The following is a 20,021-nucleotide window of genomic DNA, read 5'->3' as shown; positions in this document are numbered from 1 at the left end:
TAAGACTAACTCGAAAATTCATCCTATAGTTCTTAACCAGCAGAATTTTGGCAAGTATTAAAGGGAGTTCCAAAGTATATAAGACATATAAGACAAAATCCCAAATTATTTACACATGAGCTGAAGAGAAAAGGTTGTGCATTTACTCTTATGATATCACCATCCCACTGTTAATATTTATCTGCAGATAAGACATGGAGAGATTTCTTGTATGGAAAACGTCATGGGGAAACAACCATAATATAAACTATAACCACTCTCTGAAAAGATTAAAAGGAATAGCATAGAGCTTTCTGCATCTTCCAAATTTTCTGTAACATGAACACATTCCTATTACAATGGGGGGAGGGAAGCAACTAAAAAAGAAATAAACAGGAGCTGATATTGACATGGAACAAGATCAAGGGTGATTCCCTGGCCAGGCTATGGTGAACCTATTAGCATTAGACCATTCTGACAGTACTGTAAATCCGAACAGTCCTTCTGGAAAGCAACTTGGAAGCATGTTCAGACCACTGAGCAACTCCAGCAAATTTATCTCAAGGAAACAACTCAATAGAAAACAAAAGCTCCAAGATATTTACTGTGGTGAAAAATTGGAGATGACCTAAATGTATACCAGGTATCAAAATTATGAATACGTGAAAATAAGAAAAATGCTTCTTTTATGTAAAAAGCATAAAATGAGTGTACCTTAAGACAGCAACCATGTGTTAATACATATGCATGAGGGGAGAGAGAAAATAAACATGAAAAAAAAATGTGGGCAATATAGCATTTATAAGGACTAACCACTTGAGACTACCGAGCACTTGAAATGTAGTAGGTCCAAATTGAGTTGTGTTGTAAATATAAAATATGCCCCAGATTTTAAAGACATAATATGAAAAAAGTAGTGTAAAATATCCCATCAATAATTTTTATGTTATGAATTTGGTAAAGTAGCAGGATACAAAATTAATGCAGAAATCTCTAGCATTCCTATACACTAATGATGAAAAATCTGAAAGTGAAATTAAGAAAACACTCCCATTTACCATTGCAACAAAAAAGGATAAAATATCTAGGAATAAACCTACCTAAGGAGACAAAAGACCTGTATGCAGAAAATTGTAAGACACTGATGAAAGAAATTAAAGATGATACAAATAGATGGAGACATATACCATGTTCTTGGATTGGAAGAATCAACATTGTGAAAATGACTCTACTACCCAAAGCAATCTACAGATTCAATGCAATCCCTATCAAACTACCACTGGCATTTTTCACAGAACTAGAACAAAAAATTTCACAGTTTGTATGGAAACACGAAAGACCCCGAATAGCCAAAGCAATCTTGAGAAAGAAAAACGGAGTTGGAGGAATCAGGCTCCCTGACTTCAGACTATATACTACAAAGCTACAGTAATCAAGACAGTATGATACTGGCACAAAAACAGAAATATAGATCAATGGAACAAGATAGAAAGCCCAGAGATAAACCCACGCACATATGGTCACCTTATCTTTGATAAAGGAGGCAAGAATATACAGTGGAGAAAAGACAGCCTCTTCAATAAGTGGTGCTGGAAAAACTGGACAGTTGCATGTAAAAGAATGAAATTAGAACACTCCCTAACACCATACACAAAAATAAACTCAAAATGGATTAAAGACCTAAATGTAAGGCCAGACACTATCAAACTCTTAGAGGAAAACATAGGCAGAACACTCTATGACATAAATCACAGCAAGATCCTTTTTGACCCACCTCCTAGAGAAATGGAAATAAAAACAAAAATAAACAAATGGGACCTAATGAAACTTCAAAGCTTTTGCACAGCAAAGGAAACCATAAACAAGACCAGAAAACAACCCTCAGAATGGGAGAAAATATTTGCAAATGAAACAACTGACAAAGGATTAATCTCCAAAATTTACAAGCAACTCATGCAGCTCAATATCAAAAAAACAAACAACCCAATCCAAAAATGGGAGGAAGACCTAAATAGACATTTCTCCAAAGAAGATATACAGATTGCCAACAAACACATGAAAGGATGCTCAACATCATTAATCATTAGAGAAATGCAAATCAAAACTATATTGAGATATCATCCTCACCAGTCAGAATGGCCATCATCAAAAAATCTAGAAACAATAAATGCTGGAGAGGGTGTGGAGAAAAGGGAACCCTCTTGCACTGTTGGTGGGAATGTAAATTGATACAGCCACTATGGAGAACAGTATGGAGGTTCCTGAAAAAACTAAAAATAGAACTACCATACGACCCAGCAATCCCACTACTGGGCATATACCCTGAGAAAACCATAATTCAAAAAGAGACATGTACCAAAATGTTCATTGCAGCTCTATTTACAATAGCCAGGACATGGAAGCAACCTAAGTGTCCATCAACAGATGAATGGATAAAGAAGATGTGGCACATACATACAATGGAATATTACTCAGCCATAAAAAGAAACGAAATTGAATTATTTGTAGTGAGGTGGATGGACCTAGAGTCTGTCATACAGAGTGAAGTAAGTCAGAAAGAGAAAAACAAATACCATTTGCTAACACACATATATGGAATCTAAGAAAAAAAAATGGTCATGAAGAAGCTAGGGGCAAGTCGGGAATAAAGACGCAGACCTACTAGAGAATGGACTTGAGGATATGGGGAGGGGGAAGGGTAAGCTGGGACAAAGTGAGAGAGTGGCATGGACATATATGCACTACCAAATGTAAAATAGATAGCTAGTGGGAAGCAGCCGCATAGCACAGGGATATCAGCTCGGTGCTCTGTGACCACCTAGAGTGGTGGGATAGGGAGGGTGGGAGGGAGGGAGACGCAAGAGGGAAGAGATATAGGAACATATGTATATGTATAACTGATTCACTTTGTTATAAAGCAGAAACTAACACACCATTGTAAAGCAATTATACTCCAATAAAGATGTTTAAAAAAATTTTTTTAATGTTAATTATATGATAAAATATTTTGGATATATTGGGTTAAATAAAATACATTAAAATCAATTTTACTTTTTTTTTTACTCTGTCATGTGCCTACTAGAAAATTTTAAATTACATAGGAGGCTCACATTCTATTTCTATTGCACAGTACTGCTAATGTACAGTGGTAGAATTATAGCTATTTCTTTTTTCTCATGTTATTATATTTTTGGAAATTTCTTTTCACTAAGATAAGCATACATAAAAGCTGACTGCCAAAGTTGAATGTTTTGGAATTAAAAAGAAGAGAAACCTGCTTGGTTAACTAACTGTGAGATCTTGGCCAAGTCAAGGATGCCACTATGGTCTCAGCTTTTGTTTTTAAAAGGCAATGAGAGAATAAAGGTCTTTAAAGGCCTTTCCGGTTTGGAGCACTATGTCGATTTGAAGATAATCCCTTCTAAGAGATTCTTCTAATAATTGGCAGAAAGCTGGCATTTTCCTGCCTGAGAGTAATTGTTAAGAAGAGACAAAGGGGAAGTGACATTTTTCTCTGGCCTTTTCCAGTCCATCATATTACAGACTTCCCCTCGGCAAAGGCAGAGTGACAACGGGCAGGTCACAGACTATATTCTAGATTCCTGGTATCTTCCTTCTAGTTCCTGCAAGAGCCCAGGAGTCCCTGTTTAGGGAGCTAAACAGGACAATGAATACATTGGTGCTAGAAGGAATAGTGTGTTAATAATTGATACAACATCAACACCCAAACCCGAAGGCCATAATTTAGGATACTGTCAAAGATCATAATAAAAGCAAGCAAAAATATGAGGATTTAGAAGCCTTAGAAAAGCTAACCAAGATTCACAGTGTTGAATAAACTCCAAGACTCTCTTACGTTTTAAAACAAACAGTTGCAAAAATACTACAACAGTTGTTTTACCCTAAATTTCATTGTGAGTTTAACTTATTCTAAATGATCCAGATCAAATACTAAGGATTTTTAAAAGAATTTGATAGTGCTGTAACAGTGCTAGGTATTCCAAATTAAGCCAAAGGATATCAATAAAAGATTCATGGATGAACCCTGGCATACAGCCATGAGCCCCATCTGCAAGTCACACATTACATACTGTTTGCACGTGATTTGCTTTTCCTTAACCCTTGGAGGTGCTCACTGGGATTTCCCCAAAGAGTTCCCAACACTGCAGGCTTATCTACCAGCGCCAGTGGATTAATTGGGAATGGCATGCAGGACTCCTGGGAAAAAGTGGTTCAGAACAAAACTGCCTGGGGCAATTTAATTCTCATCTCAAAAAGGCTAATTTTCAAGTTACGTAGAGGCTCAGTTACACAAACCATAAATTGTTCTTTCATCTGAAATCAAGGATCATAGAAAGGCAATTAATATGGGACTGTGTTCTATAAGGTTAGTCAAAAATTCATATGTAAGCTATTGGTTTTATGATAGGACTTGTTTCTCTGACTCACTGGTTCCACTCTCCTGTTAATGGCAGGCTTCACTTAGCAAGGTATCATCCATCACAGGTCTACACGAACGCCATCATAATGGTTTGCATTATGCTAATCACCATAGTTACTTGTTTAGCAAAGGATTCTCTAAACAGGCATGAAACAGCCAATGTTGAATACAGAGCATGAGGCGGAAGAAGAGGAAGGGGAGGATGAAAAGACAGTATTTCCTTTCTTCCAATGTAATACGCACGTGTGTACTAAAGAAAAACTACCATGATAGCAAATTAACTAGTTGGCCAAGATCATTCAAACAAAAATTATTAAAAACTCAGTCAATGGGAATCTTAAGGCAAAATATTAGGGAAACTGGACATTTTAAAGACCTTGTTATTAATACGAGTATTAGAGAGGGAGAAAAACCTTCAAATATAACTGGCTAAAATTTATTTAATTTTAAGATATGCCTAACACGGTATCTGACATGCAGTAGACATTCAATATGCATTTGTTAAATGAATGATAACCTAAATGTGTCCAAATGTTTCAGATTGATGACAACCATTTTATTAATAGCGACTAAAACAAATAGAAAACCATTAGCAACCTGATCTCGGGTAAGCAGCCTCAAAGCAGGAAATCAGATCCATACAAAAAGAAATCTCTCAAATGGATCGGCCTCTCCGTGGCAGAGGGAAGGGCTTCTTGGCTAACATCTGAGACCATTGATTTATGTTTTTAATATGGAAGGAAAAAAATTGGCAACTTTCCCCAATATTTTAAATAATCTGGCCTGAATAGTTGCCATAGTAGCTTTAAAAATCAAGGTAGCTACTCACTGAACCATTAATTTTTTTTCCCCCACGAAAGTCATTCAAAGAAACAGCATGGAGTAATAACAAGTCTGAAGTTTTCTCTACGACTTTCTCAAAATAAATTTACAAAATGACATTTCTTTGTTACTCATAATGAATGTACACATCTACATATGGTGCAATGAAAGGGGTAAATACACATCTGTACACCCTCTCGACAGTTCCACCCCTGACAGACACACCAGCTGAGCCATCCCCAGGACAATTAACAGACTTTTCTAGAATATGTAAAAGAAGGTACATGTATGTATAACTGAATCACTTTGCTGTACAGCAGAAATTAACACAACACTGTAAATCAACTCTACTTCAAGAAAATAAATTTTTTAAAAAATAGACTCTTTTAAAGAAAAATCTTCAACTCTCCCACACAGAGAGAATGATACATTGAGGCAAATGGAGAAAACAATCCACTCACCTGGCTGTTTTCCCTTATCCACATTGAGTCCACAGAGCTAGACACGTCTTTTATCAAGCACATCACTGCAAATTCTTCCCCTTCCCTGAGAAGATAGCTGGCTTTGGACACAGACACAACAGGTACAGCTCTGATGGCTAGAATAAAACGAAACGTGGCCCTCAAATAACTGGCTGTAGTATAGCATAACGTTTTAACTTACCATTTTTCCTCAGCTGTGCCCAGCTCACTTTGTGGTCTTTTGAATAAGATATAAGGTATGGTACTAACCGATCTGTATTACTTGTATATTTGAAGACATCAGCAATTAAATTGTACATCCCTCAAGTAACTTCATTAACACCGAGTGAAAAAGATAGACTGTCTACTTTGAGATTATAATAATCCTGAGCAATGCTATTTTGAAATAGGTAGAAGCCCTGGCATAGTGAAGCTGCCTTCATCTTTATTTGACTTGATGGTTTCATGAGAACGTGACCAACAACTAATTATATTCTTTTAACCAAACAGGCATCTTTCCCATGTGCTGTAAAAATAACATCTTATTTCTTAAAATCACAGGTTTTTAAATAATCAAACTTTCCTTAATTCCAAAGAGCATCCTTTTTCAAAAGCCTTAATAAAAACTACTCAACAGCTAAATGCCAACTGGTGTTGAGTTAGATGATATCTGAAATACAAAAATCTGGGTATCTTCCAGCTATCAAAATATTCTACATAATGCCACATTAATAACAAGGTCCAAAGTCAGCTGGTACTTTCCTCCTCAGATTGTGAATAGTTTGAGAAGGTATTAAAATTAAATAGCTGAGGAGGAAGTAAATTCATAGATCAATAGTAAATCAAGGAGTGAATAATCTGTATGCTAATCTTTTCAGTGTAACTAAGGCTTCCCAATGAGTTTCTCTTGGAAGGAACACTTTGTGCAATTATGAAACTTTGGGATGTCCTGATGTCAGTAGGTTTAAAGACTGTCCCCAGGACCATCTGAATGCCCATCCCTGGTAGACATACCCAGCTGGAGGTGGTCGTGGACCCAACACATGGGATGGAGACTGTGAAATAAAGCAATCACAAGCAGCCGGCATTATTTTGAGGCTGGGGGAAACGATCCGAGAAGCTACCTGAGTGACATACTAAGTTGGACCAGTGAGAAGAGAGAAGTCTTCTTTTAGATCAAAGGATGCTCCGACTCCCAGAAGAAAGCAAACAAGGGCCCGTACCTGCCCTCACTTTCAGGGTGAATTTCTTCGACAGCACGGACTTGCCCTTCTGGTTCGCCGAGCAGTGTAGACAGAGTCGATGATACTCGCGCTTCACGTTTCTGATCGTGATGCCGGCCTTGGGGTCAGCGACAAACGTCAAGTCCTTGGGAAGAGGTTTCCCGTCGCACCCCGTGAGGGAGTAATTGGTCACCTCTGGGTCTGTCAGAGGACAGCGGACCAGCGTGTCGTTGCCTTCCTTCCCGTACAAGGGAAGCTCAACCAGGAAAAGCTTCTCAGGATCTACAGCATATCAACAATCAGTAGTTTGAATGGCTGGTCACAGACACTGAAAACATTTTATAAAAATCTAAAATATTGCCGCTCATAACAACAATCCCTAGTGGCCCAAATGGCTGCTGACTTTATTCTTTGCAAACAAAAGCAGAATTTATCCGAATCATACTAATAAGGAAGAGTTAACACTTAGTAAACACTTTCCATGTGTCAGGCACTAAGCCTGGACCATTACACACTTCTCGTTCTCATTTAATCCTCAATACACCCCTATGTGACAGGCGCTATCATTATCACCATTTTATCGATAAACTGAAGTCTCAAAAACAGTAACTCTTCTTAAGTGACACAGCCCAGAAATGGCAAGATAGAACTCAAAGCCAGGTCTGACTGATACCACAATTTGAACTCTTAAAGCTCTAGGAATATTTTATTGTAATAGTTACTTTTTTTCTACAGCAGGTAACACTCCAAAGAAACTGGGCCAAGAATAAGCCAGTCTGATGGCATCTAACAGGGTGGGAAAAAGTGGAATTATACCTTGTTCAGGACTTTCCCACCTACTGTCCAATCTGGAATTTGTTTTGATCTTATCTAATTGACACAACTTCTACTTTTGTGTGAGCCTTTATCACTTTTTTGAAAAGTGTCCAAATATACTTCCATGTTGTACCAGTTTCTGAACTAATCATATGTGTTTTTTTAAATCTATTTAACAAGTAAGAAGACCTATTTAGTTCAGAAAGGTGAAATAATTTCCCTCTGGTGATACAATAACTTGCCTCATTTGTCCCCAAGTGTGCTTGACTTCAAAGTCAAATATGTACTATACGCCTCCAAGACTAAGCGAGAAGCATGGGAAAGAGTCTATGAATTAAAAGAAGAACATAGAGGTTTAGAGGGAGGCAAAATGACCACGATCTAGGAGCCATGTGAGGGTATTCAATGAGAGGAAAGGGAAAAAAATAAGAAATGTTTAAAAAGGCGACTAACCAGTGTTATCAGTACTCAAGATGTGCTAAGAAGAAAGGAATATGGGAACCCCATGGGTTAGCCTGAAGCTTGGATGATAACCAGTAGTAACAGTGCAGAGTACATCAATGTGGAGAAGGAGCTGGAGGGGTCCAGATGTTTTTCCTTATAAAGTGAGAGAATTACCAGCATCTCCATTGTTTGTAACAACACGGGTTTCAGAAAGTTTCTAAGAACAAGCCGGTGAACACCCTGAGCACAGGGACATTCTACACAATTCTTTCTTCATTAAGATAAATTTCAATCAGCTTATAAGTAACAATAGAGTACAATTAAGACTGAAAATGGGGCTTCCCTGGTGGCGAGTGGTTGAGAATCTGCCTGCCAATGCAGGGGACACGGGTTCGAGTCCTGGTCCGGGAAGATCCCACATGCCGCGGAGCAACTGGGCCCGTGAGCCACAACTACTGAGCCTGCGCGTCTGGAGCCTGTGCTCCGCAACAAGAGAGGCCGCGACAGTGAGAGGCCCGCGCACCGCGATGAAGAGTGGCCCCCGCTCGCCGCAACTGGAGAAAGCCCTCGCACAGAAACGAAGACCCAACACAGCCAAAAATAATAAATAAATAAATTAAAAAAAAAAAAAAAAAAAGACTGAAAATGAACAAAACTGAATCATCATAAAATTGTCGTTTAGTGTTTTCATTCCTACAAAACCCTAACCCCTCCGCGTGGGCCTCTTTCCAGAGTTCCCAGTCTCCAGGATCTTCCAGCTTCTGAATAGAATCTAGAAAACTATCAGGAGGCCACACAGTATAAATTAACATGTGGGCTTCACTCTATTCATATTCCTTGAAAGGTATGTATAAATAGAACTTCTAGAAATCAAATAAATTGATATGCACACGGGGAGCTTATGAGTTTCAGAAATGCTATGGCAAATACTTGATTGTCCAAACCAGGATACTTGTGACTGAAAGGGGTACTCTTAATAATTATGCCAGGACACCAGGCATGGACTGGGAAAGCCTCCGGTCGACTGGGACCTCATATAAGCAAATACAAACCTCATTCTGTATACACAATATGCTGCCGCCTCTACTGTGTAAAGATAATACAGATACAGGGTTGGGCCAACAGATTACACTTAAAATGTTTTTAAATTGTCCTTTCCATCTGTAAATCGGGTGTCCCACAAAAATCAATGACATAATTGAAATATACTTATCATATAATTTCGACCAATTTTCAAAGAGTTTTCCAAAACAAATTATGCACCTCCCAGCCTTCCTAAGTTATTCTGCAAACAAATTATCTCATAATGGCTGAAATACGGTTCGAGGCTATAGCTGGTTAGTTTTCCATCTATTCTTTCTCAGTCACTTGAGTCATAGTTCCTACAGCAATGTCCCAATTTCCTTCATTGCTGTTTAAGACACATTACTTAAGCATCCGAACATCTTAAATCGGTAATAATTAAGTGTAGTTCTAAGTTATTGGGGATGACTTCCCCCATCAAGAAAATCTGTGAGCTCTGTGAGACTGATTTGGCTAATGCAGCAGTTTCCCTATTTATTCAGCTGTCTACCCATCCTATTCATAAGCAGAATGATACTTCATTACCACCTGGAAATTACAGAGTACCTTCTTGAATGTCAAAGAACAGGACATGGTCGGCTCAACAATTATGGAACCACACCCGGAGGCTAGCTGTGGCTTTTCAACGCGTCTTTCTTTGCAGCTACCCACCCAGGAAAGAGTAAAAGATAAACTAAGGCGAGGCAGCGTCAGTTTCACGGCAACCTTCTGTACAGAGAACGTGAGAGTCAATTTTACTAACCCTTGACAGAACTAGAATTTGCACAATTTTGTCTCCCTGATAACAATTACATAAGGAAGACAGAGCAGGCGATCTCATCCAAGTGTTGCCGTGAGGAACTGTGATTCTAGGGGTGGCTCAGATCCACAATCTAGGATAAATTTATTCGGTCCTCTTCCACAATACCATGCATGAGGTTGCAAGGACAACCCCAGGCCAGGTACAAACCCAGGACTAGAACTGAAACTATTTCTCCTCCTATAATGTGGGTATGTCTCTTAAGCTTTAAGTGCTTCAGTTTTTACATCAGCAAAAAGAGACTCCTCCCTTATCCCTGCCCCTAGCCCCCCAGGAAATCTCCTCCTGACAAGGATATTAAAAGCACAAACACAGATGAATCACTGCATTCATCACATGAGATGAGGTACAGAAATCCAACCATCACATTTTCCTTTTGTTTCTAAGAGGTCACAATTTTTTAAATGAATGAACTGACTTCTATTAAGAACCTAGGAAGGACAGGGGGTGCTTAGCCAACTGAGTTATTTTTCTGGAATTTACTCCCTAAAAGTGGGTCAATTCATTTGAAGCTTTGATCTGTTTAGGCCTTTAGTTCCCTGAAGTGTTTTTACTAAGTGGGAGTATCTGGAATCTCAAGGCATTAAAATGCCGCCTTCCCAAAGGGCCTAATTTATTCTCAGGGTTTACTCACATCACCAGGACAAATGGGCTAAACCATATTGTAATCTCATTAGGAAGAGTATCACAGCCTTGCAGACCTTCAGCTGGAGTCATACCCAAAGCCACTATGTATCAAAAGACGGGGGAAACTAACAAAAAAAAATTTTTGTCTTATGCTTCCTAGACCCAGCCAGTAATATTTTATCCATGACTCAGCCATCTATATGTCATCCCTAATTAAGGACAGGATGTAAAGTTCTCTAAGTATAGCATCAAAGAAAGCTGAGCATTTACCTCTAACAAACACATAAATGGAACCGCTCAAGCCGCCTTCATTGGTGCACGTGTAATTGCCTGTATTTGTGGCCTCTGCTTTCTTGGTGATCCATTCTGGGTGTGTTTTCTCTGTCAATTGACCCAGAGTCTCAAAAGTCCACTTGACAAATCCTGGGTCGGTGCATAATAGCCTAATCTCATCGCCGACACTGACAATTAACTCTGATTTTGCTGGATGGATGGATGGTGGAGACAGTTCCCCTGGACTCACAGATGGTTGAGAAGAGCCTGCCAAGAAAAATGAAAATCGTGTTGAATGTGATCTTTTTCTTAGGCGAAATAAGGATTTCTTCCAATATTGATTTCCATCTTCTGTGTACTCGACAATAAAAATAGGACAAAGCTGCCCAGCTATTTATGGGGAGAGAGTTCTTTTTAAAGTTTCTCAAGTTCATCTAGAAAATTAAGTTATTTTCTGCAACCCTCAATTAATCCTGAGGGTCACCCTTGGTATGCAAGCCAAGCCTTGCTGGATGCCATGGCCTTCTCTGGGTTAAACACACAGCGGGGTCAAGTTTCCACTCTGAACATGGGCCATTGCAATGATACTGACATGCTGACACCCAGTCTAGAAACAACAAAAACAAAATCTTGCACTATTAAAAAAAAACTACTGGGCTGTCACTCTTCAAGCAAAATGTACATGATCATGATTAACCTGGCTTTTTCTTAAAACTTTGTGAATTCAGTTATTTCTATGCAATTCTCCTTATATGGTGATGGTCATCAAAAAAGGACTATCTGTAAGTTTCAAATAATAAGGCAGAAAATGAAAATCTTATTTTAATGATCAGATCATGAGACTTCCTGGGCTACGCTGGGTTGCAGCCTGATCAACCTAATGCCTAGAGAGGTTTCCTACATAGGAAACTAGTTTAAAGATATAAACTATAGACTCTGAATATGAAACTTGAACCTTAGAAAATTCACAGCAGCCAATTCATTCATTCATTTGTGCACGCATGCATCTGTAGCATGAAGGCAAGTATCTGTTCATTACTTGTGATCTACAAAAGCATTGTTAGGTGCTGGGAGAAAATCCACATAAATGAGACACACAGTCCTACACTCCAGAGCTTAAAGTACACAGTGTTCAATGTCAGAATAATGAAACAAAGATACAAGGTTTAGCTTTAGGCTAAAGAAAAAGAAGTGGGCTGGATTTTCACAATATCAGAAGAGGAGAAAGAAAAGACAGACATGTACCAGAGATACATACCACCGAGACACTCATGCACAGTGAGATAGCGGAGGTCAACTAGATTCAGGGAAACCAGTGAAAAGCTCTGGTCCTAAGGTAGGCAGAAGCCACAGAACCCACAGCAAGGATTTGAGACGAAAAGAGGAAGATCTGATACTGCCAGAGGAAGAGCACATCAGTGGCTAGAGTGCCATGAAAAATACAAAAGGTTGACTCACATATGACCTGGGTGAGATGGACTGGGGCACCAGGAGAACAGAGCTCCCTGGGGGGCTTTCAGCCACTTCTGCAGGATCATGGGGGGAATGGTTCATGTGCCTGGGATTTGTGCCCCCTGCACACATACAAGGTCAGAGACAGAACTGACGTAGGTTATAAAGGAGGAGCAAAAGCCATCCAAGCCAGGTAGAGGAAGGGGCGGCAGCAGGAGTAGGCCATACCAGGAGCCTCTCCACAAGTTCAGGGCAGAGGTGGAGATAGAAAGGGAGGGTCAGAAAGGGACAGGGACGGGAGAAGCAAGAGACCTGCTCCCAGGTGCTACCTGGGCGGTAGATGGACTTCTCACCTGACAACCCGAAATTCCGATGGTGGAGCAAGAGTAATACCTGTGAAGTTAAAAGACACGAACAAATAATCCAAGGAAAGGGTTTGTAGACAAAAGAGGAACACAACGAGTACCGATCTTACCAGCTAAGAGTGGGTAGGAAAGAGTCAAAAGAGATTTTTGAAAATGAGACCACCAGAAAGGAAGGGGAGAGGCTAAAGAGGCAAGGCAGGCAACACACAAAAGGTTTCAAAGAAAAGGTGGGTGGGTCCCAGGGCAGAGGCTGAGCAAGGTCAAAGGGAACGAACCAAGCCTCCCCAGACTTGGTTAGAAAGACACCACAGGAAATCCAATTTCAGTTGAGTGGGAATTTCTGTTGGCTTCAAGGTTAAAGGCTGCAAGTGTAGACCTCTTCTTAGAGAGCTGTGGCAGGAGAAAGCACAGAAGAGATAGATCTGTAGTCAAACAAGGTTAAAAGTTAAAAAAAAAAAAAAATAGGAGGCTTGCTGGCATTTGAAGATAGAAGAAACAGAATCCATGGAGAGGGACAGACCAAAGGTGCTCTAAAGAAAGGATGAAGTTGCCCCCTGAGGATGTGTATAAATGACCAGTCTCAGTTCCACTTTGTTAACCCAGACAAATATTTCATCTGGGCACCTTCCAACCACGGCATCAATTGTAGCTCCATGATGTCATGCAAAGTACACCCCCAGATCAGAAGATGCTCAGCAGCCTTGATTCACAGAAGATTAACAGTAAGTTCAATCATAATCATCAAATGTTACTGAGCACCCAATATCAAAAAAAACAAACAACCCAATCCAAAACTGGGCAGAAGACCTAAATAGACATTTCTCCAAAGAAGATATACAGATTGCCAACAAACACATGAAAGGATGCTCAACATCACTAATCATGAGAGAAATGCAAATCAAAACTACAATGAGGTATCACCTCACACCAGTCAGAATGGCCCTCATCAAAAAATCTACAAACAATAAATGCTGGAGAGGGTGTGGAGAAAAGGGAACCCTCCTGCACTGCTGGCGGGAATGTAAATTGATACAGCCACTATGGAGAACAGTATGGAGGTTCCTGAAAAAACTAAAAATAGAATTACCATATGACCCAGCAATCCCACTACCCGGCATATACCCCGAGAAAACCGTAATTCAAAAAGAGTCATGTACCACAATGTTCATTGCAGCTCTATTTACAATAGCCAGGTCATGGAAGCAACCTCAGTGTCCATTGACAGATGAATGGATAAAGAAGATGTGGCACATATATACAATGGAATATTACTCAGCCATGAAAAGAAACAAAATTGAGTTATTTGTAGTGAGGTGGACAGACCTAGAGTCTGTCATACAGGGTGAAGTAAGTCAGAAAGAGAAGAACAAATACCGTATGCTAACACATATATATGGAATCTAAAAAAAAAAAAAAAAAAATGGTTCTGAAGAACCTAGGGGCAGGACAGGAATAAAGACGCAGACGTAGAGAATGGACTTGAGGACACGGGGAGGGGGAAGGGTAAGCTGGGATGAAGTGAGAGAGTGGCATGGACATATATACACTACCAAATGTAAAACAGATAGCTAGTGGGAAGCAGCCGCATAGCACAGGGAGATCAGCTCGGTGCTTTGTGACCACCTAGAGGGGTGGGATAGGGAGGGTGGGAGGGAGACGCAAGAGAGAGGAGATATGGGGATATATGTACACGTTTAGCTGATTCACTTTGTTATACAGCAGAAACTAACACAACACTGTAAAGCAATTATACTCCAATAAAGATGTTTAAAAAAAAAAACGTTACTGAGCACCAACAATATGAGAAGTGCTATGGACGAGACTGTGTGCCCACTAGGCTGAACATCTAAATGAAGGAGCCAGAATGTGGGAGTGAAGTGGTTAGGATTATTTTTAAAGTCATACGGTGCATTAAATAATGAAAATGGGCACAGCAGTAAATGGAGATGCTATTATTTCAATTATTTATCCCTTTTAAAAAAGGAATACTTCCGGGAATTCCCTGGCAGTCCAGTGGTTAAGACTTGGTGCTTTCCCTGCTGTGGGCCTGGGTTCAATCCCTGGTCGGGGAACTAAGATCCCACAAGCCACGTGGCACGGCCAAAAAAAAAAAAAAAGGAGTACTTCCTAGTCCATATGAGCGACGTTGACAGTAAACTGAATCCAAAAATTCTCAAGAATTTATATTGCAATATATTTCAATCAATTCAATCTTCTCATGAGTGGGTCTTAAGGGCATATGCAGATACTACAACCTGGCTGAATAAATACTGTTGACTTCTGGAGACCTGCCACCCCAACGTAGGCAAGGCTTAGCTGTGTGACCTAAGGCAGGCCACTTGAGCTTTCTGTGCCCAAGTTTCCATATCTGGAAAATGATGATAGAAATACCCTCATTTCACAGAGTTCTAATGCAAATCAAATGCGATAAATACACGCAAGGAGCTTAACACAGGACTGGGCAGTTTGTAATAAATGCTAGTTATTACAGTGAAGCAATAAAGCATCCTAGGTAAGAGCTTGACTCATTTTTTTTGAGGTTTCTAAAATTTTTTTGAATTTATTTTATTGAAGTATAGTTGATTTACAGTGTTGTGTTAATTTCTGCTATAAGTGGTTCAGTTATACACATATATATTCTTTCTCATATTCTTTTCCATTATGGTTTACCACAGGATGTTGAAATTACAGTTCCCTGTGCTATATGGTAGGACCTCGTTGTTTATCCATCCTATATATAATAGGCTGCATCTGCTAATCCCAAACTCCCACTACATCCCTTCCCCTTGGCAACCACAAGTCTGTTCTCTATGCCTGTGAGTCTGTTTTTGTTTCGTAGATGAGTTCATTTGTGTCATATTTTAGATTCCACATATAAGTGATATCATATGGTATTTGTCTTTCTCGTTCTGACTTACTTCAGTTAGTATGATAATCTCTAGAGATAAGACTGTACAGATTTGCATCCTGGCTCTGCCACTTACTAAGTGTGTGATCCTTAGGCAAGTTACCAATCATCTCTGCCTCGGTTTCCTCATCTTGAAAGTAGGGACAGTAACAGCACCTGTTCATAAAGCTGTTATGTAAAGCACTCAGAATTGTGCTCAGGCACATAGAAAACACATAATAAATACGAGACACAATTATTCTAAAAACAGAATCTCTTATCTTCCCTCCAATCAGTCCTGACTTACTTCCTATGGATGTGAATGGGTCCATCATTTCCCAAACAGATTTCTGTCTGACTTCGCCCTCCTTGGCAGTAAAAACATAGCAATCTTTCCGCAGAGCCTCTGTCACACATCCTTGTATGCCTTTCCACTCCTGCTGTCCCACCCCAGACTAGCCACTTACAATGTCATGGAGAGAACATCCTCTCCTGAAAGATCTCCATGCCTCCAGCCTCCACTCACCCCACCCCCAAATCATCCAACCTCATAACCCTGAGACCCATCAGCCTAAAACACCACTTTTTCAACAACCCCACTCCCAGCCTCAAAACCCCTAACAGAGACAGCAGCAGCTACCACTGACATCATGTGCGGCTTACAAAGCATTTTCACGGGATTAATTTCTAGCTGTTTCCTCTGGACCCAACCTGCCTCTCCAGTCAGACCCTTAGACTAAGGATGCTGCAAACGCGCTTCAGTCCTTGTTATGCCCATCTCTCTGCCCATGTCCCCAGGACACAGCTACTCCACCAATTCACCTCTTTGTCATACAGAAAGCCCAGTCTTCACGGCTGTTGTTCCCTAACCACTCTAGGTCATGATCACCTGTCCCCACTAAATCCCTCTAACATGTTCAGCCCCATCACCCATTTGGCTTCTACTGCTGTACCATAGTGGTCTACATCTATATCTTACCTTCTCTACCTACTGCAAGGTCTTAGGGCTCTCAGGGTAAGGATCCTAAATTGTACTTTTTTCCCTAGCATAGTCATAAAAAAGATTCCCTTCAATCCCTGAACATATAAAAGATTGGAGGAAGGACAGGTTCCAAAACACCCAGCTCCTGTAACAGATGCTAACAGTCTTCCGACCTATCCCCAAAAGAGCACAACTGTCTATTCCGTTGCTCCACTAAGAAAAGGGAGTGGCTTAATTCATCCATTAAAACCACTATGGATACCTCCAAATTTGATATCATTAGTTTGCACTTTACTTCTAGAGTTTTAAAAAATAAATTTTGTAAATAATCCCCACCAGAAACATGCAGGGTTTTATTTTCAAAATAAATGATAAGTTCAACCCTCAAACTCATACTATAAAATGAAAATAGAGCTTATATCAGAGTGGGACTGTGGATATTATTCTCTTGTCTCCAAACTATAATGCTCTCACAAGAAAAAAAAAAACTAGAGATTCCTGTTAAAAGATATATATGTGTGTGTATACGTATATATACAAACACACAGACATATATACACACATACTTTTATTATATTTAAAAATCAATACCAATAATTTATTCCAACTGACCTTTGAAATTGCTCTGGAATCACACATTTTGAAATATATCAGGTACATAGCAAGTTCTCAACAAACGTTTGTTGAATTGGGTTTTATCTATATCAGGACCCTTTGCATTTGAACATATACTTCCCTAATTATGTTTGGCTAATAAAAATATCAAGAGTTGCTTTCTGTTTCCTGAACACATGTTAATTAATGAGCCCCCCCAAAAATGATAGATGGCAAAACCCACCATTCTGGGGACCAAGTACTATAATGAATGATGGCTCTGGGCTAGGAACTCCAGGACCTATTCAGCAAATACTTATCCCAGGTACCTTGCTAAGTGCTGGACCTAGGAAACAGTCCTTGCTCTCAAGAAGCACAAATAAGGGAGGAAAAGGGCACTTATGAACAGTCAACAATGCAAGATTTTAACAATAGTTCAAGATAAATACCAACATACCCTCTGTAACCTCTTTCTAGTGTAAAATTCAGCCATATCCAAAAGAATTGAAAGCAGGATGCAAACAGATACTTGCACACCAACGTTCATAGCTGCATTATTCACAATAGCCAGAAGGTGGAAAAACCCAGTTGTCCATCGACAGATGAACGGATAAACAAAATGTGGTATATACATAAAACAAAATATTATTCAGCCATAAAAAGGAATGAAATTCTGACATATGCTACAACATGGATGAACTTTGAAAACATTATGCTAAGTGAAATAAGCCAGACACAAAAGGATAAATACTGTATGATTCCACTTATATGAGGTATCAAGAATAGGCAAATTCATAGAGACAGAAAGTAGAATAGAGGTTACCAAGGGCTAGGGAGAGGGAGGAATGGAGGGTTATTGTTTAATGGGTTTCTGTTCGGGCTGATTAAAAAAAAAAGTCCTGGAAATGGATATGGTGATGGTTGCCCAACATTGTGAATGTACGTTAATGGCACTGAATTAGACACTTTTAAATGGTACGCTTTATATTATGTATATTTTACCACAATTTTTTTAAAAACTAAGGTTTTTTAAAAATCAGTAATTCTTCAAGGCCCGGGGGGAAGCCTCAAATTTTCTCAGCTACCTTGGCTCTTTCTTATCTGACCACTCTGACCTCTAGTAGTAGCCTCTGTGGGCCCCCCAAGTTTATCTTAAATCACAGCGTTCAAAAATTAATCAGTTATTATTTTTATTTGTTCCACACAGCTGTGTTCGAGGGCTTGAACACCAGCTCTCTTTCTTCCCAGCTCTCTACTACCTTATACAGAGTAGCCATTCATAGCAGAAGCCTCTTTTAGCGCTCAGGGCTGAATAAGCTAGAAATTTTAAACGACACTGACTACTGCCCAAGAGACTTGAACGTTCAAGGCTACTAGAGTTCTTCTCCTGTACATCTTTGCTTTTCTCCTCACACTATCTGAGTCCTTTGGTTTTATTCTCAAACCTGTTTATGGAAGTTGGACTTGATATTATATTATATATAAGTACATGTTATGAAAATTGATGAAATATGAGTGTGTGTGAGTGTGTGTGTGTGTGTGTGTGTTTGGGGAAAGCTGTTGATTCTCTGATAACGAAGCAACACTCTACAAGGTGGCTCAACTGAAAAAACCCTACAGGTTCTTCAAGTTAAATGTGGGTGAAACATCAGAAGATTGGGGGAGGGTCTCCACTTCACAAACACGGGGGGATTCTGCATTCTGACTGTCTCACAGGCACTATGTTTAAAGAAACTGAAATTAGAAACTGCAGGCCTTATATTGTGGGTGTGGTGTATGGGGAAGACAGCAGCTCAGACTGTCTGAGAACTCCCATCAGTCAACCCAAACTCAAAGTCAACCCAAACTCAAAGAAAAAGTTCTGTTTCTCCATCAAAAAGAACAAAGCCATCCATCTTTCTTTTCTTAAGTGAAATAAACCATTCAAGATAGACCTGTATTTTTTGTGATCTGTGGCTTAAAAGACTCGAGTCCAGAGTGGGCTTCTACAGTACAAGCTTCTTAATGATCTGTGTAAGTCGGGGCGCCTGGCTTGAGCACAGGTTGCTCCCCAACCACCTTCAGTAGTGGTTGGACCATGTCAACTGTTAATCAATCTGGAGTCTCAACTTGTCCTCCTAAGGTCTTTATACCCTTCACAAATGTCTAAAGCTGCAAAGACTGAATTTATAGCTGGGGTTAAAAGTAAGGAAGTCACTTCAAAACCTTCTCCTCTTTGGACACAAATATAAGGAACCAGGTGAAATAATGGCAGGGAAGAAAACCCACATAGAGAGGCCTATTCTAGTTTTGGGGAAGTAGAGCTGTGAATAAGGCAAAGCTCAAAGCTCCACTGTAGTTCAGCTCCTCTCTGGTTCACATACTGTTCAACCACAATTTGTAATAAAAGGGCTAATGATTTGTATATCCTACTGTTTCTGACACACTTTTATATTCCCATAGGAGTAAACTGGATAAAAATCAAGATGGAAGGATCGTAGTAATTGCCCACAACACCCATGAGGCTTTTGAAAACAAGTAGATGATACTGGAAATAGAATAAAGCTGGGGTTGGGGGTATGAACTCAGTGAAAACCACACAAGTCCTTAAAAACGCTCTTGCCCAGCGACAGGGAGAGTGTGAATCCACTCCGGATCCCCACGCAAATTGGAGGAAGCCACGCCATGGAGGATCCAGCATGGCCCCCATTCCACTGTGGTGAGGCCACGCCACCAGAACCATTAAGACATCTTTCATGTCAACATGCATCTATTGCATAATTATTACCATGGT

General features: G+C 39.8%; 1 protein-coding gene across 1 annotated transcript in view; it reads right to left on the bottom strand.

The window, feature by feature from the left end:
- Positions 1 to 20,021, bottom strand: part of KIT (KIT proto-oncogene, receptor tyrosine kinase) — an 84,364-nt gene that overhangs the window by 37,134 nt on the left and 27,209 nt on the right. Inside the window, exons 2-4 of the mRNA XM_061192308.1 lie at positions 10,966 to 11,235; positions 6,927 to 7,208; positions 5,704 to 5,840 (exon numbers count right to left, since the gene is read on the bottom strand). Of these exons, the coding sequence (XP_061048291.1) occupies positions 5,704 to 5,840; positions 6,927 to 7,208; positions 10,966 to 11,235 (689 nt within the window). The remainder of the gene's footprint in view (positions 1 to 5,703; positions 5,841 to 6,926; positions 7,209 to 10,965; positions 11,236 to 20,021) is intronic.

This window comes from Eubalaena glacialis, chromosome 5 (assembly GCF_028564815.1).
Source record: "Eubalaena glacialis isolate mEubGla1 chromosome 5, mEubGla1.1.hap2.+ XY, whole genome shotgun sequence".
Taxonomy (NCBI): Eukaryota; Metazoa; Chordata; class Mammalia; order Artiodactyla; family Balaenidae; genus Eubalaena; species Eubalaena glacialis.
Note: the sequence above shows the minus strand (reverse complement) of the source record. Positions and strands in the feature narration are given on the sequence as shown.